Source organism: Mobula hypostoma, chromosome 27 (assembly GCF_963921235.1).
Source record: "Mobula hypostoma chromosome 27, sMobHyp1.1, whole genome shotgun sequence".
Taxonomy (NCBI): domain Eukaryota; kingdom Metazoa; phylum Chordata; class Chondrichthyes; order Myliobatiformes; family Myliobatidae; genus Mobula; species Mobula hypostoma.
The window spans coordinates 19,361,412-19,388,948 of NC_086123.1; the positions used below are offsets into that span (position 1 = coordinate 19,361,412).

The 27,537-nt window shown below is 41.2% G+C and overlaps 1 protein-coding gene across 1 annotated transcript in view; it reads right to left on the minus strand.

Annotated features, from left to right (window-relative positions):
* The window catches only part of cfap251 (cilia and flagella associated protein 251), a 65,839-nt gene extending 48,518 nt beyond the window's left edge, over nucleotides 1-17,321 (minus strand). The window contains exons 1-6 of the mRNA XM_063034202.1: nucleotides 16,785-17,321; nucleotides 15,021-15,257; nucleotides 13,258-13,398; nucleotides 10,818-10,927; nucleotides 4,181-4,289; nucleotides 663-743 (exon numbers count right to left, since the gene is read on the minus strand). Of these exons, the coding sequence (XP_062890272.1) occupies nucleotides 663-743; nucleotides 4,181-4,289; nucleotides 10,818-10,927; nucleotides 13,258-13,398; nucleotides 15,021-15,257; nucleotides 16,785-17,321 (1,215 nt within the window). The remainder of the gene's footprint in view (nucleotides 1-662; nucleotides 744-4,180; nucleotides 4,290-10,817; nucleotides 10,928-13,257; nucleotides 13,399-15,020; nucleotides 15,258-16,784) is intronic.
* Between the last annotated feature and the right edge of the window lie 10,216 nt (nucleotides 17,322-27,537).

The following is a 27,537-nucleotide window of genomic DNA, read 5'->3' on the forward strand; positions in this document are numbered from 1 at the left end:
ACAGGGTGTTGAAGGTCGCATAAAGCATGCTTGCCTTCATAGGCAGAGTATAAAAGTTGAGATATTATGTCGCAATTTTACAAAACACTAGTTAGGTCAAACTTGGAATATTATGTGCAGTTCAGGTTTGACACACCATAGGATGGATAAGATTGAGCTTGAGACAGTGTATAAGAGATTCACCAGGATGTTGCCTGGACTGGTGGACTTTAGTTATGACAATTGGTTGGACAGGGTGAGCTTATTTTGCTTGGAGTGCAGAAGGCTAAGGTGGTGGGGGGTGGGGGGAGTAACCCTACAGTGGCACACAAAATTACTAGAGGTTCAGATAAGGTAGATAGTCAAAGACTTTTTCTAATGGTAAGAGGTTTCAAAAACAAGATGGTGTAGGTTTAAAGTCAGAGGAAAGATTTTTAAAGGGGATTCTATGGAACTTTTTTTTAACACAAAGGATGGTCTTTGTCTGGAACTTGCTACGAGAGAAGGCGGTGAATCAGATTTAAGAGGTTAGGCAAGGTGTTGAAGGATATGGATCTTATGGGGAGAAATGGGATTGGTGTAGAACACTATTATGGACATCGTGGTCATCATGGCCTGTTTTTGTGCTGAAGAACTCTATGACTGTATGAACAAATGCAAAAAACGTATAATGTAAAGCATACCTGAGGGCCAAAGGCAGGACTCAGGTCCACAGAACAAAGTGGCTCTTTACTTTCTGAACTCCAGTCCCACATAGATACTCGCTTTAAAGAAAAGCATAATCACAATGAAAGAAGCACTGAAGGAGCTGCAAATATTTCTAACAAATTTCACAGCTCTGAATTTATAATTTCTATTTCCCTGTTCAGACCCCTCTCCAAGCATTAAAACATCTCAAACCAAAGTCACAAATTATAAATCTATTGTGTGTGCAAATGATTACTTGCGATTGTGACTATGGTGCATAATGCTAACAGTGCATAAGGTTCTACAAAGAATGCTTTATACTTCCTCACCTTCTCTTAACCCAATATATGCTTGACCACGTTATCCAGTTTCGTGGATAATTTGCATTTGATCCTACTCATAAAATGAAATCATCGTGAGAGCATCCCCAGCAGCAAGTTCTTTTCTCGTCCTTTTGATTTTAGCTTTTCAACTCAAAATGACTTTTCTTTCCCCTCCCCTTGATTATACACATGCTGCCCTTTGGCAACATTGCACAAAGTCACGAAGCCACACATAACAATGAAAACCACCACTATCTCCCGATATTATATTCACCTCCTCCACTACCTATTATCATCAGCGAGTTTGCCAGGATTTAGTCTTGGATCAGTTGCAGTTACCTGCAGCTTAATATGGGAAAGACTAAATCAATTGCTACAAACTTTGGATCCTCATCTGCAATTTCATCCTTCTAACCTTACTCTGCATCAAACTGAGACTGACATGAACCCTGACAAATTACCTCACCCTCAAAACCTCAGCACAAAATCTCCTTCTTTTCACATGCATAGCAGCAACCAGTTCCATCCCCATCTCAGTTTATCTGCCACTAAAACCCTCTGACACACTTTAGTCACCTGTAGACCGAGAAATCCCTGGGATATACTGGATACAGAGTCATAGAATCACACAGCACATCAAAGGCTTTTCGGTCAGCATGTCCATGCCAAAGTATCGATCTATACAAATCACGATTACCAGCATGTGGTCAATAGCCCATAGGTGCTCATCCAGATACTATTTAAAAATTGTGTAAGTATCAGAAATGCTGCGAGAGTACCTATCTTCTGGCTAATACAAGCACCTGGGGGTGTACCTGGATGACAGACTTGAGTGGAGCACCAACAAAGAGGCTGTGTACAAGGAGGGCCAGAGTTGCCTCTATTTGCTGAGGTGACTGAGGTCCTTTGGAGTATGCAGGCTTCACTTCACATATTCTATCTGTCTGTTGTTGCCAGCACAGTCTTCTATGCGGTGGTCTGCTGGGGCAATAGCATCAGCACGGATGATGCCAACAGGCTCAATAAACTGATTAGAAAGACTGGCTCTGTTATAGGAGCCAAACTGGACTCACTGGAGGCTGTGGTAGAACAAAGGACCCTACGGAAAATCCTAGTAATTCTGGACAATGTTTCTCACGCTCTGCATGCCATGCCACCTTGGCTGAACAGAGGAGCACCTTCAGTAACAGACTAAGGCAACTGCACTGCTTCAAAGAGCACCATACGAGGTCATTCTTACCCTCAGCCACTAGGCTCTATAATGAGTCAACCCTATAGTCCGGGAAGTGATGACCCCCCTCCTCCTGTTATACTTTGAGGTAACTTTATTTTTTATTCTTTCTTACTTCTCTTCTAATATTTGTATATCTGTGCACTTATAAGGCTACTGTGACACAGTAATTTCCTTTGGGATCAGTAAAGTATCTATCTATCTAATATTGAACAGAGATGAGGCAGAATAATGAGCCCACTTATTCTATTCTTTGTCTTTTAATGCAGAACAAGATTGCACCAGCAAACAACATGGCCAATGGTGATGCCCTGCAGACAGTTCACAAAACTACTACTTCTTTCAAATCTAGGAAGAGGTGCAGTCGACGTTTCAGGCTGAAACCCTTCGTCCTGACGAAGGGTCTCGGCCTGAAACGTCGACTGTACCTCTTCCTAGAGATGCTGCCTGGCCTGCTGCGTTCACCAGCAACTTTGATGTGTGTTGCTTGAATTTCCAGCATCTGCAGAATTCCTGTTGTTTACTTCTTTCAAATATGATTCTACGATTAATCTGCACGCAATTGGAACCTGTGATTTGCATTTTGATGGTGTGTTTTAGGGCCAGTCGAGCGATCTTGCACTTTGCTGTCTCCGGGAGAGTTCGGTGAGGTCTGGAAGCCTGGAAACGCATGATCGATTCCATGGATTCTCTCTGCTTGAGACGTCAAGAAAGGGTGAAGTCGACAAGGACAAGAGCTGGGGACGGGCGAGTGCTTGGCGCCGTCTGCCTGCATTTGAGCAGACTTTTTCTTTTTTCTCTCTCTCTCTCTCTCTCTCTCTCTCTCTCTCTCTCTCTCTCTCTCTCTCTCTCTCTCTCTCTCTCTCTCTCTCTCTCTCTCTCTCTCTCTCTCTCTCTCTCTCTCTCTCTCTCTCTCTCTCTCTCTCTCTCTCTCTCTCTCTCTCTCTCTCTCTCTCTCTCTCTCTCTCTCTCTCTCTCTTCTAGCGGAGGAAAGTGCAGGAATCTTGGAATTCACATTGCAATGATTGATTGGAGAGGCTGTGGACTTGTTTTGGGGGACTTTGAGCTTCATGTTGCATGTGCTTCTGGAATCAGGTTACTCATTTTTTTTCCATCTTTTGAGCGGTTTGATCAATGCGGACTGGGGGCGTTTCAGCGAAGAAAGGCTCCGGCTAGCAGCGCGGTGCAGAACTGAACTAAACCGAACACTCCTGGTTTGATGTTTGATGTTCTAGCGCTGTTCGCTGGCTTTTTGCCATTCGCGCTACTTGTTCTTTTTTTTTGCGCGTTGGGTGCTTAGTGTTTTCTTGAAAGGGTTCCATAGTGTTTCTTTGTTCCGTGGCTGCCTGAGGGATGACGAATCCCAGAATTGTACTCTGTATACATACTTCGATAATAAGTGTACTTTGAATCTTTTAATTGTCCACTTTACATTGTTTTCCTGAGGGTTTTGAGAAGCTGTGGGCTCCAGGTCTGCACATCAGCAACTACACATCTATGTAGACAAATCTTGTTAAACATGGTTAATCATCAGGGATTAACTGACTAGTCAAACTCAGCGATAATCCAGGTGCAAGCAGTATTCATCCAAACATTCAGTGCTTGTACTTTCCGGCAGAGATTACAAGATAACAAACATTAGCTGTACTATCGTCCCCCTCGTGGCTCATGACATTGTGTTTTCCCTTCCTAAAGTATGAGATTCTACTTTCCCCTTCCACTGGAGTACAAATGCATGACTCCAATTAATGGCATAATTTTATAGTTTACTTGACACCTTGAAAATTATGACTATATTAAGGAACATTAGCAAAGTGATTAAAAATGAGTTCCTCACTAAAAAAAATTATCTGTGCTTATCAGGTTAAAATACTCCTTTATGTATTATGTTAAAATTATTATATTTAAAAAATATTCAAAGGGGATAAAACAGATTGAAAAACAATTATTGGTTGTGTACCTGAACCAGGCCTGTCCCAACTGTTGCAAGGTACTTGGCATCGTGAGACATAGCTAAGGCTTTAATTCCACCCTCCGGGTGACAGGCAAAGAGTGTTTGTACTGGTATACTGCAAGCCAATAAGTAAATATTTAGTGGTTATAAACTAAGTTCAATATCACTATTTACAAAAGAACAGTTAACATTGAGAATTGAGTTACTTACCGCAAGTTACTTGAAAGGAATAATCCATCTTTTTGAAGATGCAAAAATATATACTTTAGAAGCAAATATTGATAAAGACATTGATGCCAGTCATATCCACGTTCCCTAATTCTCACACGAAAGCTGTTTTTCAGATTCTCTTACTGAGAAAAGAAATTTGAACTCACAAAGCACTTGTCATGCCCCCCACCCCCACCATGTTAAAAACCAAATTAAGTTCTACTGAATTTTAGTTGTCACTATAACGTAGGAAATATGACTGCCAATCTGTATACAGCAAGCTCACCCAAACAGAACTGTAGAACTGTAATGAATTTATAGTTTTCGTGAGGTTGCCTGAAGGATAAATATTGGCTAAGATAACAGGGATAACTAAGCATACCATTAGTCATAAGACCATAGGACCATAAGATATAGGAGCAGAAGTAGGCCATTCAGCCCATCGAGTCTGCTCTGCCATTCAATCATGGGCTGATCCACTTCATCCAGTCACCCCCACTTCCCTGCTTTCACCCCATACCCTCTGATGCCCTGGCTAATCAAGAACCTATCTAACTCCGCCTTAAATACACCCAATGACTTGGCCTCCACAGCCGCTTGTGGCAACGAATTCCACAGATTTACCACCCTCTGACTAAAGTAATTTCTCTGCATCTCAGTTCTAAGAGGATGTCCTTTTGGAGGCCAATGTCAGATGATCCTTTAAGAGGGCCGACTCTCACAAGGCATCAGGCCCCGACAGTGTACCTGGCTGGAAACTGAAAACCTGTGCCAATCAACCTGTTAAAGGACACCTTCTCCCTATCACATCTGCCGGGCGATGCTGAGGATGTTCTACGAGTCTGTGGTAGCCAGTGCTATCACGTTTGCTGTTGTGTGCTGGGGCAGCAGGCTGAGGGTAGCAGACACCAACAGAATCAACAAACTCATTCGTAAGGCCAGTGATGTGGGGATGGAACTGGACTCTCTCACAGTGGTGTCTGAAAAGAGGATGCTGTCTAAGTTGCATGCCATCTTGGTCAATGTCTCCCATCCACTACATAATGTACTGGGTGGGCACCGGAGTACATTCAGCCAGAGACTCATTCCTCCGAGATGCAACACAGAGCATCATAGGAAGTAATTCCTGCCTGTGGCCATCAAACTTTACAACTCCTCCCTTGGAGGGTCAGACACCCTGAGCCAATAGGCTGGTCCCGGACTTATTTCCTAATTTACTGGCATAACTTACATATTACTATTTAACTATTTATGGTTCTATTACTATTTATTATTTATGGTGCAACTGTAACAAAAACCAGTTTCCCCCGGGATCAATAAAGTATGACTATGACTATGACTTTAACTGCTGCTGTGGTCCGAGGTTCCCACCTGCTTTAAAAGGGCAGTAATTATTCCAGCGCCCAAGAACAGGGTGAGCTGCCTCAATGACTATTGCTCGGTAACACTCACACCTGCTGTAATAAAGTGCTTTGAGAGATTGGTTATGGCTAGAATTAACTTCTGCTTGAACAAGGACCTGGAACTGCTTCAAAACACCTCCCATCACAACAGCTCTGCAGTGGACGCAATCTGACTGACAACCTGCTCTGCTTTGCAGCACCAAGACAACAGCAGAACAGCCCTCTTCCTACACTCCCATTAAATTTACAGGGGGCAGATTCCTATGCACTCTTTAAACAAGGTTCACTGCAAAATGTCTTACAGTACAACATTTAAAATATTGTTTGGATACTAATAAAAATAATATACAACAGTCCAAAAGAATCTGCAGATCTTGTACCTCCAAAGTCTCAGGTGTACTGGCTTATCAGAATTTTACTGGTAAAATGTAAAAGACTATCCACTAACTCTAGGCCAATGCAAGTAGACTTCAAAAACAGAGTTGGAGAAAGAAAGAAAGGAAAATAGCGGAATGGGAGTACTGGTATTGTGTGTGATTTGTTGTTGAAAGCTGTTGGGACAGGATTTCCAAGCTGGAACACCGTAAGTTTGCACGCTATGGGCAGGGAGCATGTTTTTGTTTTAAAATGTCTCCAAACTTGAAAGGCATTCTAATTAGCTTCCCGTTGTGTGAAATGCTCCAAAGGATGATACAGTCCAGGAGCAAGTAGTTTTCCTGCTGTTTAATTTGCACATTACAACAGGAGGGAGGTCTGAATCTGATTTATTATCACCGGCATGTGACGTGAAATTTGTTAACTTAGTAACAGCAGTTCAATGCAATACATAATATAGAAGAGAAAAATAAAATAATAGTAATAATAATAACTAATAAATAAAACTTATTCAGTATACAGTATACATATATTGAATTGATTAAAAACCGTGCAAAAAACAGAAATACTATATATGTTTTAAAAAGTGAGGCAGTGTCCAAGGGTTCAATGTCCATTTAGGAATTGGATGGCTGAGGGGAAGAAGCTGTTCCTGAATCGTTGAGTGTGTGCCTTCAGGCTTCTGTACCTCCTATCTGATGGTAACAGTGAGAAAAGGGCATGCCCTGGGTGCTGGGGGTCCTTAACAATGGACGCTGCCTTTCTGAGACAATGCTCCTTGAAGATGTCTTGGGTACTTTGTAGGCTAGTACCCAAGATGGAGTTGACTAGATTTACAACCTTCTGCAGCTTCTTTCGGTCCTGTGCAGTAGCCCCTCCATACCAGACAGTGATGCAGCCTGTCAGATTGGGATTGTGGGAATTATGGTATTAAATGCTGAGCTATAGTTGATGAACAGCACCCTGACATAGATGTTTGTGTTGTCCATGTGGACTAAAGCCGTGTGGAGAGCCATTGAGATTGTATCTGCCATTGACCTATCGTGGCGATAGGCAAATTGCAATGGGTCTAGGTCCTTGCTGAGGTAGGTGTTCAGTCTAGTCATGACCAACCTCTCAAAGCATTTCATCATTGTAGCTGTGAGTGCTACTGGGCGATAGTCATTAAGGCAGCTCATATTATTTTTGTTAGGCACTGGTATAATTGTTGCCTTTTTGAAGCAATTGGGAACTTCTGCCTGTAGCAGTGAGAGGTTGAAAATGCCTATGTATTCTCCCACCAGTTGGTTGGCACAGGTTTTCAGAGCCTTACCAAGTACTCCATCAGAACTTTACGCCTTGCGAGGGTTCACTCTCTTTAAAGACAGCCTACTATCGGCCTCTGAGACGGAGATCACAGAGTCATCAGGTGCAGCAGGGATCTTCACAGCTGTAGTTGTGTTCTCCCTTTCAAAGTGTGCATAGAAGGCGTTGAGCTCATCTAGTAGTGAAACATCACTGCCATTCATTCTATTGGGTTTCGCCTGTTGGAAGTAATGTCTTGCAGGCCCTGCCAGAATTGTTGTGCATCCGATGTTGCCTCCAACCTCGTTCGAAATTGTTTCTTTGCCCCTGAAACAGCCCTCCGCAGATCATACCTAGTTTTCTGGTACAGGCCTGGATCGCCAGACTTGAATACCACAGATCTAGTCTTCAGCAGACGACGTACCTCCTGGTTCATCCACGGCTTTTGGTTTGGGAATGTGCAGTAAGTCTTTGTAGGCACACTCTCATCCACACAGGTTTTAATGAAGTCAGTAACAAATGCAGCATATTCATCCAGGTTCAAAGATAAATCCCAGAATACAGTCCAGTCCATTGATTCAAAGCAGTCCTGTAGGCACTCCTGTGCTTCCCTTGTCCATACCTTTCTGGTCCTTGCGACTGGTGCTGCAGTCTTCAGTCTCTGCTTATACTGAAAAGGTAGAAGTACAGCCAGGTGATCAGACTTCCCGAAGTGAGGGTGTGGAATAGCACAGTAGGCATTCTTAATGGTGGGGTAGCAATGGTCCAGTGTGTTGTTTCCTCTGGTATTGCAAGTGATCTGTTGATGGTAGTTGCTTAGTGATTTTTTCAGACTGGCCTGGTTAAAATCTCCCTGAACGATGGTGAAGGTGTTAGGGTGTGCTGTTTTGTGCATGTTGATCCCATTGCTTAGATCATCTAAAGCCTGATTGACATTGGCCTGAGGTGGAATGTATACTGCTACCAAAATGACCCCGGAGAACTCCTGTGGTTTAGCAAATAACTGTGTGGTTTAGGGATGAGAAGGAAAGCCTTTAGCCAGAGGCTATTGGATCTGTGGAATTCATTGCCACAGATGGCTGTGGAGGCCAAGTCAGTATGTATATTTAAAGTGGATGTTGATGGGTTTTTGACTAGTCAGGGCGTCAAAGGTTGCAGCGAGAGGGCTGGAGAATGGCGTCAAGAGGGAAAATAAATCAGCCATGATTGAATGGCAGAGCAGACTCGATGGGCTGAATGGCCTAGTGTATGTTTTAGGCCATAAGATATAGGAGCTTAATCAGGGCCAGTGTTATTAATTGCTGCTCAGCATTTAATACTGTCATCCCCTCAGTATCAGTGACCAAGTTTCTAAGCCTGAGTGTGTCTCTCCCTCCCCCCTCCCCCCCCAACTACAACGTCAACTTTGACACAGTCAGTACGGATCAGTGATAATATCTCCTCCTCGCTGACAATCAACACAGGTGCACTTCAAGGATGCGTGCTTAGCCCGCTGCTCTACTCTCCGCATTCATGACTGCATGGCTAAGCGTAGTTTAAATGTTATTTACAACTTTGCAGATGTTATCACTCAGATGGCGATACAGGAGTGAGATATATTGGCTGTTTGAGTGATGTCGCAACCTTGGGCCCATTGTCAGCAAGGTCCAGGAATTGACTGTGGACTTCGGGAAAGGGAGGACACACACTAGTCGTCATTGAGGGGTCAGCAGTAGAAAGAGAGAGGAGCTTTATGTTTCTGGGTGTCAGCGTCTATCCTGGGCCCAACACATGGATCCAATCTCGAACAATGCACTCCTGCGTCTCGACTTCTCGGGAGTTTGAGGTGATTTGGTGTGTCACCAAAGAGCCTTGTAAATTTCAATGGATGTACGGTGGAGAGCATTCTGACTTAGTGGCATCACCAGCTGGTATGAAGCCTCCAATGCACAGGATTGCAAGGGGCTGCAGAAGGTTGCAGAGACGGCAAGTTCCACCATGGACGCAACCCTCCCCTTCAGAGAACATCCTCACGAACGCTGCACGTGAATGTAACACTTAATCCTGCATCCTGTTATTGCTTTCTCAATGCACTATTATAATGAAATAATTTGCTATAAAGAAATAATGTCATAATTTATGAATGGCATGCAAAACAAAGTTTTTCACTGTATTTTATCTATTTATTTATTTATTGACATACAGCGTGGAGTAGGCTCTTCCAGCCCTCCAAGCTGCGCCGTCCAGTAATCCTCCTGTTTAATCACGGGACAAATTACAATGACCAATTAACCTACCAACCGGTAGGTCTTTGGAATGTGGGAGGAAACTAGAGCACCCGGAGGAAACCCATGCGGTCATGGGGAGAATGTACAAACTCCTTTACAGGCAGCAACAGGAACGGAACCCTGTTGTAGGTTGTGCTAACCACTACGCTATCGTGCCAGCCCTAGACCTTGCTTCATGTGACAATAATAGATCAATTTACCAATTTATCAATATCACGTGAAGTGAATAGAATCGGCTAAAGTCTGGCTTTTGTGATAGGAGGACCTCAGGAAAAAACTTTCTTTATTACTGCCCTATACTCTTTGGATGAAACTACTATACATGAACCTAGTTTGAAGACACTACACTGAAGCTTTGGTAAAGGTAAGCAAGTAGTTAATGTAGAAACCAAGCAAGTAATCAACAACAATGTAAAGTTCTCTTCTAACGGACAATATATTTTGTAAATGCTACTAAAACTGCAAAGTAACAATTTGACTTCGAAATTGTTTCGTCCAATAATGTCAGTTTGCATTTCTAATTCATACAACTTTTGTTACCAGAAGGATTATGCCAAATGTGATTAGTCGGGGCATGAAGAGATCTGGAGAGAAGGCAGGAGATTGGGACCAAGAGAGAAAATGGATCAGCCATGATGAAATGGCGGAGCAGACTCAATGGGCCAATTGGCCTCATTCTGCTTCAATATCTTACGGTCTTATGATATTTTCAAGATCATTATTATTTCTTGCTTTCTCCTAAATAGAAACCTTTTAGCCTCCAAACCCTCAGTGTGTCAAACCACAAGGTGATGGAGTACATTCTTTTTAAACAGGCAATAGCAGCGAAATGAAGGCCGTGAGAGTCCCCATAGTGGATAGGATGGAAATAGCACTACCAAAAGGATTCCCATACATTATCTAACAGCCCAGTTATCTAACAGTCTGGCAAGGACTTCTACTATTCTACAGAAACCATGTGGAAGCCAAGTAAAATAGGAAAGGATGAAAACCCAAGTTATTTGAAATATGTAAATAAAACAATTTAGAGCAGCAAGTTAGATGTACAGTAGAATGGAGACAGGGTTCATTTAATAATACAATTTATCATAGACTCAAACTTACCCTGAGAAAGTGTCCCATACAATGACTAAACTCTCTGGGCTTTGGTCTGCTGTTGCTACCCATCTCCTGTTGCCACACACAGCTATACATGTAATGGGCTTAGAATGACCCTGGGGAACAAATTACAAGCAGTACAATGAGACAAAAACTGGAGTTGATACACAGAATAAAGCATTTTAGACTTACTAACCAACTCATTACTACTTCTTATTAGCAATCCTGTAGTTGAAGTTACTCGAATATTCAGTAGAAATTCTTTTGCTTTTTTTTAAATCTCTTATTAACTTTCAAAGTTATAAACAAAAGAACAATGTGAATACAAATAGATTGGAACAATCTTGTTATTGATAAACATATACAAAAAAAGATTTCAAATAACATAGGTATAATACTTCCAAACTCATGATGAAATTGATCGTAAAAAAAGAAAAAGAAATAAAATATATATATATACACACACACAAAGAACCCCCCCCAAAAGGAAAAAAAAAGAACTAAATACTAAACCCAAAAAAAAAGCAAACGGAAGAAAACAGGGCTAGACCAATATCTTAAATTGAACACGTTCAGTAATGTCGTCAACTCCGCTCCTCTATTCGTATATTTTAAGTTAATAAAGAAGATTCAGAAAGGTCAAATTACATCATATGAAAATGTTGCATAAAAGGTTTCCAAGTTTCTTCAAATTTAACCAAAGGGTCAAAAATATCACTTCTAATTTTTTCTAAATTTAAACTTAATATAGTTTGGGAAAACCATTGGAATGTAGTGGTAGGATTGGTCTCCTTCCAGTTCAATAAAATAGATCTTCTGGCCATTAAAGTAACAAAAACTATCATCTGACATGCTGAAGAAGACAAAGATCTATGTTCTACCATTGGCAATCCAAAAATTGCCGCAATAGGATGTTGTAAATCAAAGCAAAGAACTGTTGAGATAAGATCAAAAATATCTTTCCAATATTTTTCCAAAAGAGGACAGAACCAAAACATATGAGTTAAAGAATTCCCTTGCTTAACTATTAATTTTAAAAGATTTTGAAATAGAGGGTAGTAGGATCACTCAAGAATACAAAAAAAATCTAAATACGTAAAATAGAAAGGGTATCCATATTAAATAAATAGTGTATGGACTTTTGCAGAATGTTGATTGAAAATATGGGGCAACTTGAGGAGAAACAAATGAATGCCTTTAGAACGGGATCTTAATGAAATTGTTAGCAGTACTTTAATTCATTTCCTTCATTAAATTTACATCTTATCTGTTGAAAAAATGTGAGCAAAAGTAGCAGAGATATCACTAACTTTTGTTTTAAGAACTTAAGGTTGGATTGCAAAGGTTCCAGTGAGAGCTAGCAAAATCGTTCCATAATTACCCTGATCATAGCGTAATTAGAGGGTGACAGTGGATATTTTTTTGACTGGAAGTCTGTAACTTGTGGTGCTTCACAGGGGTCAGTGCTGGTCCTATCATTCTGTATCATTTATATAAACAATTTGGTTGAGAATGCAGGAGATGGGGAGCTACACCGAGAGTGTTTAGTCATTGTGTGAGACACTTTCTCAGGGTAAGTTTGAGTCGATGATCATTTGTATTATTAAATGGTTACAAGTATGGAGATGGCGCTAAAATAGTTGGGATCATAGATAATGAAAAAGGTTATCAATAAAACAGGGGAATCTTGATCAGCTAGGTAAGTAGGTTGAAGAATAGTAAAGGACACACGACTCAAATAAATGAGAGGTAAAACTAAAGTACATCTTCCACAGGGATTAGTAGTGCCCTGGGGAGTGTTGTAGAACAGAGCGATGAGTACATAGTTCCCCCTGAAAGTGCCATCACACATAGATAGGGTGGTAGCCTTCGTCAAACAAGGTATGGGAGATGGGACATTATGTTGAACTTGTACAAAACCCTGGTGAGATCACACCTGGTGTATTATGAACAATTTTGATTATCCTGCTTTAAGACAGACATCATTAAGCTGGAAAGTGCAAAAAAGATTTGTGGGAATGTTGCCAGGGCTTGAAGGCTTGGTTATAAGGAAATACTGGGCAGCCGGGACTTTATTCATTGACGCGTAGGAGACTGGGGGTGGGGGGGTGGGCTTAACAGAGGACTATAAAATCAAAAACAGAGAGCGTAGATTTAAGATGAGAGAAGCAAGATTTAAAAGGAACCCAAGGGGCAACTCCTTGCAGAGGGCAGGGGTTGTATATCAAACAAGCTGCCAGAGGAAATGGCTGAGGCAGGTACAATAACATTTACAAGACACAAGGACGGGTACATGGAGAGGAAAGGATAAGAAAGGTATGGCCCAAACTCCAGCAAATGGGACTAGTTTGACATGGATGACTTGGGTTGAAGGGTCAATATCTATGCTCTGTTATTCTATGATTTTATGAACTAAAGACACAAAATTATATCTAAAGTTACTTGCCTGCAAGAGATGTTGCTGGGTAATTGAAAAGTTATTCATAACTGCAGTATGCGAAGAAGCATAAAGTATCATCCTCCTGTTGTCAATATGCAGAGCATGTACTGGAGTATTGGAATTAATTCCAAATGACCATATTAAGTTCTGTTAAAAGAAAATAAACTTGTTCTTTCAGTTGCCATTCCTTCCAGATATTAAACTATTCTGCAAGATAACATAATTTTTTGAAGGTACATATAGTGTATAGATTCATACTTCAAATACATCGCCACCAACTTCATCGCTAGCGGCAGGTCATGAAGGTTCAATCATCTTTTATGATGAAACACAAGACAATCCTGATGACTCCCCCCCCCCCCCCACTTTCAGACATGTAACTCTTACTTTGGAGGTGGCAATAACCATCCTGATGCAAGTAAATACAGATACCTTCTAAGGTATTTAGCCTGTCCTGTACTTCAACAATAGTCACTTGTTTTCCACTTGTCGTTTCTTTTTTTTCTTTATTATCCAACTTGGACTATTTATGGGCACTTTAAGGGTAGGGTGAGGTGATCATCAATTGAGATAGAGGTACTTATTTATTTACTCCTAACCTAACTGCCTGTGATTCAGCAAAGTCACTAACCCAGCACTGCACAGGTCCCAACCATTCCAGATTTGTGGTTGTCAACCTGTACTACATTAGACCATCAACCATGGGAAAAGGTTCTGTATTAAAACCTACTACATCCCTGTGGATGCAATCATCCAGGTCTGAGTGTTGCGGAGTAGCACACATCAATTTCAGGAGAATGTTCTGTGTGGTCACTCAGAGGTGCAACCTACATAAAAGATCCCAGTGAGATGGCTCCTCTGTAACGCAGACCTGCCAATCTCATTTGCACACAATGATAATTAGTATAGAACATAGAATAGTACAGCACATTACAGGCCCTTCAGCCCACAATGTTGTGCCGACCCTCAAACCCTGCCTCCCATATAACCCCTCCCCTTAAATTCCTCCATATACCTGTCTAGTAGTCTCTTAAACTTCACTAGTGTATATAGTGTAATATAATGCATTGGGTGTGATAATTCAACAGTTATTGTTCTGGATATGACTGTAGTATGGACACATATTAACTGCAAGTAAATAAATATTGCCTGTGAACACGAGGAATTCTGCAGATGCTGGAAATTCAAGCAACACACATCAAAGTTGCTGGTGAACGCAGCAGGCCAGGCAGCATCTCTAGGAAGAGGTACAGTCGACGTTTCAGGCCAAGACCCTTCTTCAGGACTAATATTGTCTGTGTTTGCGTGAACTGCATGTAAACAATTTTCAATTGTTTTTTTCTCTGTGAAGTACTTATCAAAAACAGATCTAGCAAAAGAAAATTGAGGCTGAAATATTTTAAAAATGTAGTTAATAATTAATCACACTAAAGAAACAAGGTAAAAATGATAGAAGGTGGTTGCGGCTGGCACAGAGTATTGGAATATCAACTTTTCAAACATGACTTGCTTGTTCAACAAGTTTGTTATCTTATCCAGTTATGGTCATGAGGGCATTCATCTACAATTACCTCAAATACTGCATCCCCCAATGACATCTTAAAAAGCTGCATCAATAAAGTATTATTAAGATTTGTTTGCTTTCTTGAAGGAGATATGGCGTAGCATGGGAGGGAGAACGTAAAAGAGGGAAAAGAATTAAATTAGTGAAGGAGGGAAGAAATAATGTTTTTTTAAATGATCAGATCAATTTCAAAGGCAGTTCTTACCAAAGAGTTTTGTTTAATATAGGAGTGTTCTTCGAACACAGTGTCACAAACTGCAGTATCAACCAAAGAGGGCTCTGGCGGACATACTGCCATAGTATCATCTGCTCCAACTGACACTGCATGGCAGCATATATCCTCGTGTATTACTTCATCTTGGCAAAATAGATCAGAAGCTGGAACAATCCGCCTTTGTCCCTCTGTTGTAAGACTAGGCAATCCTAAATCATCCTTTGTTAACTGCAAAATAAAATTAAAATTATTGATCTGAATTCCAAACGTGTACAGATAATTTCAATCTGTCCCAACCATTCATTTTTTTCTGCACAGTAACTAGTGTTAAAAACCATTGGGAAGCAATGATGAGGCAGATACATTATCTTCAATTTGAATTACCCCAATATTAAAAATAATTTTCATCAAACTAATATCTGAAATTATTTTTGACTAGTTTGCAATATTTTATTTTGATTTAACAATTTATCAACTGGACTAGGCAGATTAAAGACTAGATGGGCTGAAGGGCCTGTTTCTGGTCTGTAGTGTTCTATGACTCTCTCAGTGAAAATAATGCATCAACTAAGGACATAATAAAATCTTCTCACTGTACGAACGGGACGTGCAATAATGAAAAATGCAATGTACATCATAGTTATCCACCTCTTGAATGCAAACTTAAAAACAGTTAATTATGATTTATGTTCTCTATGCCTGAATTCCCCCAGCACTCCACCTATATCTAAATTGGCACTCACTGGGGAGATTCCTCTATGCTCCACCCGAGGATGCCCCCATCAAACTTTCCTCATGATGTTTTTCTCCCATACACTCTCATACCTCTGCAATTCCCTTCTCTAGTTATCTTGGCTCCTTTATGAACTTCATTCTGATCCCTCTCATACCATCCTGATCAGCTTCCCCACTGTTCTACCCACCAACACGTTGCTCTTTCATGATACCATCCTCCTGCAATACTCCTCTTCCAAGTTCTTTTAGCCATCTCCTCGATGCTGACAGAAGACGTTATCAGAATTCTGAGATTTCTGTGATTATTTGTGTGGACTGTAGTTTATATGGGTCTCCTTCAGTTTTCTGCATTTTTGTTCTAGTTACCAACTGGCATGTTGGGGTGGTGGTTGGAGTTTGATGTCTTGTTGCCATTTTCCAGTTGGTAATACATTAGTTTTTTGTGTGAGGAAGGTGGTTGGGGATTTGGGGTTTGATGTTCTAGCTGCCGTTTTTCATGTGGGTGAGGTGTTAGTTTTTTGTGCAAGAGAGTAGGTTTGGGGTTTGGGGTTTGATGTTCTAGCTGCCATTTTTCCTGTGGGTGACCTGCTAGTTTTTTGTGCAAGGGAGGAGGTTGGGTGTTTGGAGTCTGTGAGTTTTTGCTTCGTTTTCTTTTTTGTGCGGCGGGGGGGATTGATGTCTTTTCTGTCAGTGACTTCCATGGTTTTTCTTTGTTTCATGGCTATCCGGAGAAGATGAATCTCAGGGATATATTCTGCAAATGTACTTTGATAACAAAATGAACCTTTGAGCCTTTTAATCTTCTATCAATCTTCTTTCCCCTTTTTCAATCCTCTTTCACCCACCAAGTGATCCTCTTTGTAATCTGTAATTCCCCTTTTATCTTTTCTCCCCAATTTTCCTTGCCCATTCATGATCCTCTCCAACTATTTTCTCTCCTCACCCACACTGTTTCCTTTCCCCTGAGCTCCCAACAAGCTAACCCTGCAATAAACATGAGATAACAGCATCTGCATCTACCTGCTCTGTGTTCACGGGAATTGTACCTCCCTCTGTCTCTGGAAGATTTTCAGGAAAAGATTGAGGTTGATCAGCTACTGGGGTTGGAACTGGCCCTTCATTTTCTGGGTTAACCTTATCAGATTGATCATCATTCTTCATGTGGTCTTCAAGTTCAATGCCTTGTGCATTTTCCTTATATTCAACTGAATATGTTTCAGTGTCTGGTTTTGGAGAAGATGAGCGTTGTTCGTCAGCTACATCTTCAGAGACCATTTCATTCTGCTGATCAGTACGGTCATTTACTTTTACAGTGCTTTCATTTCCATTCACGTCGTCACTACTGAGCTGCCCTGTCCCTTTAGGAGTTGGATTGCTTTCGCTCTCAGGAGCATTGGCAGTTTCAGAGGAAAGTTGAGTTAAACTCTCTGGCTTCATCAGTTCTTCCTGGTCCCACTGTCCTTCAACATTCTTCATTAGTTCTTGAGTACCTTCAGACATTATGTTTACTTCTTCTTCTGATGCACTTATGGCTGGATCTTGCTCACTTTCATCCATATCTAATACTAAAAGAAAATGTCATAAATTAATAGTTCCCCATATAGCAGATTTCCTTCGTCATCTGTAGCTGACTAGAGATACAAGGCAGAAAGAAATGACAGGGAAAATGGTGGATAGTTTGTATACTTGGTTACAAGGTCAGGTCACTTGCCTGGATCTGTAGCCGTTAAGAGAATGAGGTAAAGCAAAGATGGGGAAGGAAAATACTTCTATTGAGAAACATTTCAAAACAAAGGGAGGACAACAGGGATTACTAACTAGAAGTTACAAAGCTTGAACACAGTTAGGAAATAATGGCATGCAAGGAAGTGAAAAGGTGGTGTGAAATGAGAATGATAAAAGGCAAATACGTTGCATTATAAAGGCTGAACATTCAGCATTTTGGAAGATATTTTCACACCGATAGGAGCACATTTCGTACATTAACTGTGAATACGGATGAAACAACTGATTGGCTTACTGTGTAACTTCCATGATTAAACAAGATAATTATGAAAAAATCTTAATTCATTGGGGAAAGTTAATAAAACGTATGATAACAACGACAATTTGCATTTATTTGACTTTCATTTAAATGAATATTGGTGATTTTCCAGAACTAGAAGTGAAACAAGGACTTTTTTTTTTAAAAGCACTATGAAGTAACCAATTATATTAAGTGGGTACAACTCCTCCTGTGTTTCATTGGTTGATTTGATCCTACAGCCTTGGATCACAATGTTCCAAGTACATTGAGTTCCTTCCCTACACCTCCAGGCCTCATTGAATAATATTACAAGGATATAACAGTCAAGATCACCATGCTTGATGGAAGGAATTATAAAATTAGAAGTTATAAACAAGAAGTGGTAGATATATTCAGCAGAGTAGCACACACAAAACGCTGGAGGAACTCGGCAGGTCAGACAGCATCTATGGAAATTAATAAACAGTCGATGTTTCAGGTTGAGACCCTTCAGGACTGGAAAGGAAGGGGGAAAACACCAGAATAAAAAGGTGGGGGGACGGGAAGCTAGACTAGCTAGAGTGATAGATGGAGCCAAGTGGTTGGGAAAAGTAAAAGGGCTGGTAGGAGATGAGAGAGGACCACAGGAGAAAGGGAAGGTGAAGGGGCACCAGGGATAGTGATAGGCAGGTGAGGAGAAGAGTTAACAGGCCAGAGTGGGGAATAGAAGAGGGAAGGGAAAAAAATTAAGAGAAATTGACGTTAATGTCATCAGGTTGGAGGCTAACTTGACGGAATATAAGGTGTTGCTCCTCCACCCTGAAGGTGTTCTCATTGTGCCACAAAAAGAGGCCATGGACCCACACGTTGGGACAGGAATGGGAACCGGAATTAAAATCTTTGGCCTTCGGGAAATTCCGCTTTTGGTGGATGGGATAGAGGTGTTCGACAAAGTGCCTCGTCCATCACCTTCATTCAGGGCCCCAAACCGCCCTTCCAAGTGAGGCAACACTTCACCTGTGAATCTGTTGGGGTCATTTATGGCATTCAGTGCTCCAGAACCAGTCTCCTCTACGCTGGTAATTCTGATGTAAGTTGGGGAACCGCTTTGTCGAGCACTTCCGCTCCAGCCACCTAAAGCAGAATTTCCTGGTGGCCAACCATTTTAATTCCTAACAAACCATTTTAATGCAGCAGAAAATAATGGCGTGTGATGTGTGAGACGGCCATGGCTAATTAGAAAACTGCAACACAAGTTGTGGCAGTAAACACACAATAACTAAGATTTAAATAGTTAATATATCATTCACAAGTTATGTGTATCCCTTTAATTTAAAAGTATACGAACTCCACTCTCCCAATTTACAAGATTGATTCCAGGGATGATGTGTTTGTCATATGGGGGAGAAATAATGCAGACATTGTCTTGGGTTTTTAAAAATCAAAGGTGACCTAATGGAAACACGCAAAACACTTACAGGGTTTGAGAGGGTAGATACAGAACTGATGTTTCTCCTGCTTGCTATATTCAGATGGAAATCCCAAGGTAAGTAGTCAGCCATTCAGGACAGAAGAAATTTCTTGACACAGTTGATAGCCAACCTTTAGATCCCATAATAGATCACAGAGGCTCAGTAACTCAGTACAATTAAATCAGAAATCAAGATACAGGTATTTAGATATTGGAGATGAGGCGCAGATATAAAAGATGAACAATGGATCTTATTGAATGGTGCAGCAGGAACAAGGGGCTGAATGGTTTACCACGACTCCTATTTATTATGCTATGAATAATTAAGCAAAAGAATCAACACTGATTCAATGTGAGGTGTAAATGATTTGCAGGAAGTGTAAGAAGTAATTCTGACATCAGATCCCAATGTGACAAAACAACAGACAAAGCTAATCAATAAGATCAAAATCTAGTGACTAGAATTGGTGGCAGGCAATAATACGATGGAAGGAGGCCCCTGAAAATCTCGGTCTACAGCAATGGTGGAGCCCAGCATGTGAATGCGAGAGACAAGGCTGAAACATTTACAACCATGTTCACCAGTGTCAACCAGATACTCCAAAATGATTACTTCCTCAGATCCAAACCACCACTAAATCCATTCTTCACCTAACTAGATATGCCAAGAAATATCAAGAAGTGACCGAGGACACAGAATACAGCAAAGATTATGGCGTCATCGGCACCCTAGCTGTTGTACCGACGGCACAAAGCAGAACTAGACGCTTCCAATTTGTTCCAATACTGGCAGTTACAACACTGACGCCTACCGAACAATGTGGAGAATTACTCTGTCAAAAGCAACAAATTACTACCCAAACTGTTGGCTGTCAATCATCAGCAAAGTGATGGAAAGTGTCATCGAAATACTATAAAGTAACATTCAAAACCGCCAATAATCTGCTCACTAATACTGTTAGGGTTTCGCAAGACCTCCGTCTAGAACATAGAACATAGAAACCCTACAGCACAATACAGGCCCTTCGGCCCACAATGCTGTGCCGAGCATGTCCCTACCTTAGAAATTACTAGGCTTACTCATAGACCTCTATTTTTCTAAGCTCCATGTATGATCAATGCCTCTCATCATCTTATACACCTCTATCAGGTCACCTCCCATCCTCCGTCGCTCCAAGGAGAAACTGCCGAGTTCACGCAACCTATTCTCATAAGGCATGCTCCCCAATCCAGGCAACATCCTTGTAAATCTCCTCTGCACCCTTTCTATAGTTTCTTCATCCTTCCTGTAGTGAGGCGACCAGAACTGAACATGAACAAACATAAAGAGAGATGAATTCTGGAGATGAGACGAGAGTCACTGCTCTTAACTAAGTGTAACATTGAGCAGCCTTGATGAAACTGAAGGCAATGGGTATAGATGAAGTCGTGCCATGTTCAAGAGAATCCATTAACCATGATTAAGGGAACTATACACTATCTCTTGGCATTCATCAGACGATCGTCAAATCGCTAAACAATGTAAACCAAAGCTTTACTGGGCATTAACATTTTAAGCTGATGATTTTCCATATTTGTAATTCCTAATTAAAATTCATTTAGGAATTTACTATATATAGATTGAGAAAAAAAATTTCTCAAAAGGAATAGCCATGAAAAAAGATAACCAATTTTTTTTTATTATTCTGAGATCACAATGCTGACGATTTTTTAAAATCATGTACAGAACGTGGTCGTTTTATGGTAATGAGAGTAATTCCCCTCCCGCCCCCTCCCCCCGCCCCCCGGTACTAATTGTCTACACGGAGAAACGATGAACTCCGTTTTTCTCTCTCGACGGACTGGAAGCTGGCTGTGTTTTGCTTGATGCGTGAGTGTGTTTTGGAACCTGTTGAGGGAAAGAGAGTGGGGAAGGAACAGAAATTGCTGGGAGGGGGTCGTGTGTGTCCGGTAATGGCGGACAAGATAAGAGGCGGGGTTGAGGGAAAGAAAGTGGAGAAGGAGAGGGATAGAGACTTGGGACCAGAGGTAGGCAGCTGGGGAGAGGTGGATTATTGTGAAGGGAGAAATAAAGGGAATGAGGAGGTAGTGAGGGGTCGGATGAATAAAAACCAAGACAAAGGGAATAAAAGAATAAGAAATGATGGTGGAGAAAGCTCTGAAAGTGAGGAAGATGAACAAGCTCAGAGAGGAGGTGTTGTCATAATTAGGTTTAATGAGAAGGCTCAGGGACATATGAAGAAAATTAACCCGTTTGTGCTAACAACAACTCTGACAAATAAGATAGGGGAAATAGTATTTGCAAAAGTCCTTAATGATGGCAACTTATTGGTAAGATGTGCGAGTGAGGAACAACTTGAGAAAGCACTCAAGCTAAAAGAGATAGGAAAATGCAAGGTGGAATACACTGGGAGGGTGGGAGCACAAAACAGTGGTTGTAAAGGAGTGATCACGGGGATACCAATGAGTATAAATATGGAGGAGATAAAGAAGAATATCAAAGGAGGGAAAGTAATGAATGTTCAAAGACTGAAAACAACAAAGGAGGGAGTGAAAAAGGAAAGTGAATCTGTATTGATTGAATTTGAAGAAGAAAGAGTGCCAAGGAAGGTGTTCCTGGGTTTCATGAGTTACCCAGTGAGGGTGTATGTGCCAAAGCCATTGAGGTGCTATAATTGTCAAAGGTTTGGACACGTGGCTAAAAACTGTAAAAGGCAGAGGAGATGTGCTAGATGTGGGGGTGATCATGAATATGGAAAGTGCGGAACTGGAGTTCAACCAAAATGCTGCAATTGTGGAGGAGCTCATAATGTTGCATATAGTGGGTGTGAGGTTGTGAGACGGGAGACTAAAATTCAAGAAATAAGAGTGAAAAGAAAGATCACTTATGCAGAAGCTGTAAGAATGTCAAGAGAACAGAATAATGTTCCTAATGAACAGGGAGCAATAGGGATACGAGAGATGCAACAAAGAACAAATGACAGGATTTATGTAGACAAAAAGGCTCTAGTAACATTCATTGCAGGAGTGATTAATAGTACTGCTGAGGTAAAGTCAAAAAGTGACAAAATTCAGCTGGTGGTAAAAGCAGCAGTAAACCATTTAGGGTTAGTAGGACTCACATGGGAGGAAGTGAGGGAGAACCTCAGTAATCAGTCAAGCCAGGAAGTGTCATGTGTTGGTTAATACTAATTATGGTGATTCTCTTACAATGGAATGCAAGGAGCTTACTGGCCAATAGCCAGGAATCCAAGCACTTTATTAAAGAAATGGTTGTAAAACTGGATGTAGTGTGTATTCAGGAAACTTGGTTGAAACCAACTTTAGACTTTGTGGTATATGGGTATACAATGATAAGGAAAGATAGAAATCTAGGGGGAGGAGGGGGTTGTGCTATGTTAATCAAGCAGGGTATACCATATAGGGTACTGGAAAAAGGAGATGATCAGGAATACATAGCGGTGGAAGTATGGGAAAGAGAGGAGGGAGTGGTTATAATTAACTACTACAATCCATGTAAAAGGTTGGATTTGGACAGCCTATTAAAGATACAAGGACAAAACAGACATAGGGTAGTGTGGTGTGCAGATTTCAATGCTCATAGCACAATATGAGGGGATCAGATTACAGATCCAAATGGAAAGGTAATTAAAGATTTGATGGAAGAAAGGGATTTGGTGTGTATGAATGATGGTAGCGGCACAAGGATAGATATAACAACAGGAACTGAGTCAGTGTTAGATATTACGTTAGTGTCTAATACCTTGGCTGGCATTAGTAACTGGGGAGTTTGGACTGCTTCAACAGTAGGCAGTAGTGATCACTACCCAGTTTTGTGTTCAGTGGGTGAAAGAATTGAAGTAAGACCAGGTGGCGGAACCCCAAAGTGGGTGTTTGAAAAAGCTGATTGGAGTAAGTTCCAGAAGTTGAGTGAAGAAGGGTTGACAAAGATTGATATTTCTGGAAATGTAGATGAATTAAACAGTCAGGTGACTTCAGCAATTATCATGGCAGCAGAAAGATCTATACCTAGGAGTAAAAATAGGATGAATAGAAAACTGGTACCATGGCGGACAGAGGAATGTTGTCAGGCTGTAAAAAACAGAAATAGAGCATTCAGGCTAGTTAAAAGAACCCATAATATGCAGCATTTGGTTCAATATAAGAAAGCACAGGCAGTGGTGAGAAGAACTATACATCAAGCTAAAAGGGCAAGTTGGAGGAGTTTTTGCGACAAGGTAGGAAGAACAACACCTGTGGGAGAGATATGGGGAATGATTAAGAGGATGGGAGGAGATAGAAGGGAATGGGAATATCCAGTAATGATATCTGAGGAAGAAACTGCAGTCTCCAGTAGGGATAAGGCTGAGGTCATGGCCAAGTCATTTGTACTGATACACAGTTCAGAAAATTTGTCTGAAGAAGGGAGAAGAAGAAGGGAAAGAATAATGAGCCAACACCCAGGTGTGTTAAGCAGGAGGGAAGGAACAGATGATATAATTGATGATCCATTTACATTAGCAGAAATGGTGAGAGCAATAAAGAGATCGAGACCAACCTCCCCAGGGAAAGATCCGATATACTCTGTGATGCTAAAAAATCTAGGAGAAGGAGCACTCTTGAAGTTGCTGCATTTTTATAACAGAGTGTGGGAGGAGGGAAGATTACCAAGTGCATGGAAAGAAGCAGTAGTAATTCCAATAAGGAAGCCTGGCAAGGATCTGTCAAAACCTACTAGCTACAGACCAATTGCATTAACATCAAGTATATGTAAGATAATGGAAAGGATGATAACAGAAAGGTTATCATATGAGCTTGAGAAAAGGGGAATGCTGGCAAGTTATCAGAGTGGTTTTAGAAAGGGAAGGAATTCCATGGACTCAGTGATTATGTTAGAGACTGAAATAAGGAAGGCCCAGGCAAATAGAGAGTCAGTAGTGGCAGTGTTCTTTGACATTGAAAAAGCCTATGATATGATGTGGAAGGAAGGATTATTAATTAAACTGCACAAGGTGGGGGTTGGTGGGAGAGTTTTTAATTGGATTAAAGATTTTTTGTTTGGTAGAAACATTCAAGTTCAGATTGGATCAGAATTATCAAAACAGTACATAGTGGAAAATGGCACACCTCAAGGTAGTGTGATTAGCCCGTTACTTTTCATCATTATGATCAATGATGTCCTCACAAAGGTACCAGTGGATATAGGTAGGTCACTGTTTGCGGATGATGGGGCCTCGTGGAAAAGAGGCAGGAACATGGACCATATAATCAGGAAACTACAAGAAGCAATTGATGAAGTGGTGGAGTGGGGTTATGATTGGGGATGTAGATTTTCAGTAGACAAAACTCAAACTGTATTTTTTACCAGGAAAAGGGTTGAGGTAGGGAAGAATTTAAGGATGTATGGGGTTGAATTAGAAAGGGTTGCATCATTTAAATTTCTGGGAGTTATATTTGATTCACGATTAACATGGGCAGACCATATCAGGAAAGTTGAGGAGAAATGTAAAAAAGTAATAAATGTGATGAGATGTTTGACTGGTAGGGAATGGGGAGCAAGTTGCTCAGCTTTGAAGAGAATGTATGTGGCTTTAGTAAGATCTGTATTGGATTATGGAAATATAGTATATGGATCAGCAGCTAGGTCTCTTATAAGGAAACTGGATGTGATTCAGGCTCAGGCCTTGAGAGGGTACAGTGGGACTTTTAAAACGTCACCAGTGTCAGCCCTACAGGTAGAAATGGGAATAATGCCTTTGGAACTAAGAAGGATGCAACTGATGGCAAACTACTGGGCTAACTTGCAGGGGCACAATGATTCTCACCCTACTAAAGAAGTGTTGCAGGAGTGCTGGGAAAATGGGAGGTTTCAGAGGGATACCTTTAGTCGGGTAGGAAATGATATCGCGAAAGAATGTGGAGTATTTGATCTGAGGATAAGTCCTTCAGTAGTTTATCCAGTTGTAGCTCCATGGAAGCTTGTATGGCCTGACATAGACTGGCATTTGTTAGAGGTAAAAAGGAAAGAAAGATATAAAACAGATTTGGTAAATGCATTTAACTGTCATGTGATGGAAAAGTATAGTGATTATACTCACATTTATATGGATGGTGCGAAGGAACCTGAAACAGGAGTGACAGGGTTTGGGGTGGTAATACCAGCAAAAGAAATTGGAATCAGCAGAACATCTAATAAGTTAGGGGTGTTTACAGTGGAGATGCTGGCAGTGTTGGTTGCGTTGCAATGGGTGCAGAAAGCCAGACAAGCCAAAGCATTGATATGTTCAGATTCATCCTCAGTTCTAGCAAGTTTAAGGTCTTTTCATGTCCTTCAGTTAGTTACAAGAATTGCAAATCAGGGAGGTCAGGTAAAATTTCTATGGGTTCCAGCACATGTAGGGGTGAAGGGGAATGAGAGGGTGGATGAGTTGGCAAAGAGGGCGTTAAAGAAAGAAAATGTGGAAATGCACATTAATATCAGTAAACCAGAGGTTAAGTGTGTAATCTGGGAAAAAGTCAACCGAACGTGGCAAGAAAGATGGGACAGGGAGGGGAAAGGGAGGCATTTATATCAAATACAAAAGAGTGTTGCAGTTACTAGGGTAGGTAATGGAAACAGAAGAGAGGAAATTGTGTGGACTAGGTTAAGGCTGGGGCACTGTGCATTAAACAAAACATTGAAAATGATAGGGAAACACCAGACAGGATTGTGTGAGGAATGTCAGGAAGAGGAGTCAGTAGAACATGTAGTTTTGTGTTGCAGGAAGTATGGGATACAGAGAGAGATGATGAGAAATAAATTAAGGGAGTTTGGGATGCAGGAATTCACATTAAAAGGGTTGCTGGGCATGGGTGAGAGAGCACAAGTCCGGGTATTTTTAGCATTTTTAAGGGGTACAGGGGTTTTTTATAGAATATGACGAATAAACAGGAATAGGATACTAGGATGGTCAAAGATGGGAGGGTGAAGTGTAGGTTTGTGTGTGTGTGTGATTGGGTGAAGGGATTTAGAATATATGTCTAGTGCACATTCTGGAGCAGAGGGTGGCGGTAATGCACCATTAAGCTGGATGCCAACCGCCGTAAAACAAGATACAGACAGACAGACGATGAACTCCACCCAGTTTCGAGAATTTGTCCCAGTGGCAAAGGAAAAGCAAAGGATGTCCTGCATCGGGATTGGTGGAGAGCTTTGGAGTAGTTCCCATATACCCCTCAGCTGGTAGAAGTGGTAAATAAACTCTGGCAGTTTAAGCATAGTGCAGCCGCAACAAACTGTCGTCAGTCTCGAGGGAGAGAACCTTAAGTTAGTGGGAGTTAAGCTGCAAGCCAAGAGGCCAGCTTTATCCCGGGTGACGTGGAGTTTCTTGAGTTGTTTGAATTGCAATCATCCAGCACACGAAAATAGATTTTTTTTATAAAAACCCTGGGGATCTGAAATAGAAACGGTACGGGGAGGGGGGAGAGAAAGGAGAAAAAGCATGCCAGACTGCATCTGTTCTTGGTTCTCGATCCTCCAGAATATTCCGCATGGAATTTAAACTGGAGGTGGTGGAGGGTGGACTTAAGAAGGAGATTTTTGAAGAAGAAAAGCTGCCTTGAATTTAATTGGGTTTGGTTGTGTGACTATGGTAGGATGAAGATTATTCCATGCTTTAATTGTGCGGGGGTGGGGGGGGGGAATGAATTGCTATACACATCTGACTTGGTAGTTAGTATTTTAAATTGAGTTGAGTGCCCTCGTCTGTTCCTAATAGTTTGATGTGGGATTGGTAGTCTATGCCGAGCTAACCATTTTGTAAAAACAGGTCAGGTGGTGTGCTTCACGTCTATCTTGGAGAGAGTTCCACTTTAATGAATTTAAAAGTTGAGTAACACTCACTTCTCTCTCATAAATCAGGCTGCCTGTCTTTGGACTCGCTCGATGGAAGTAGTGTTTTTCTTTGTGTATGGGTCCCATGCAGCGACTGCATATTCCAAATCTGGCCTAACAAGGGTGAGGTGCAACTTCTGCTTAACTGTAGCTGAACAATGATGAAAATTGCATCTCAAAAGATTTAGGGCTCCTGTTGCATGATCCGTCTGACTATTCCAGCGTAGATCATTCTGGATTTTGATACCAAGATACTCTATCTGTTTGGTTTCTTCAAGGGTAACACCCAGGATTTTATATGATGTTTTACCTGCTTTTCTCTTCCTGGTGACACGCATGGTTTCACATTTAGAAGGATTGAACTGCATGCCCCATTGTTGAGACCACTCAACCATACTATCAAGATCTTTTTGGAGAGCATCTT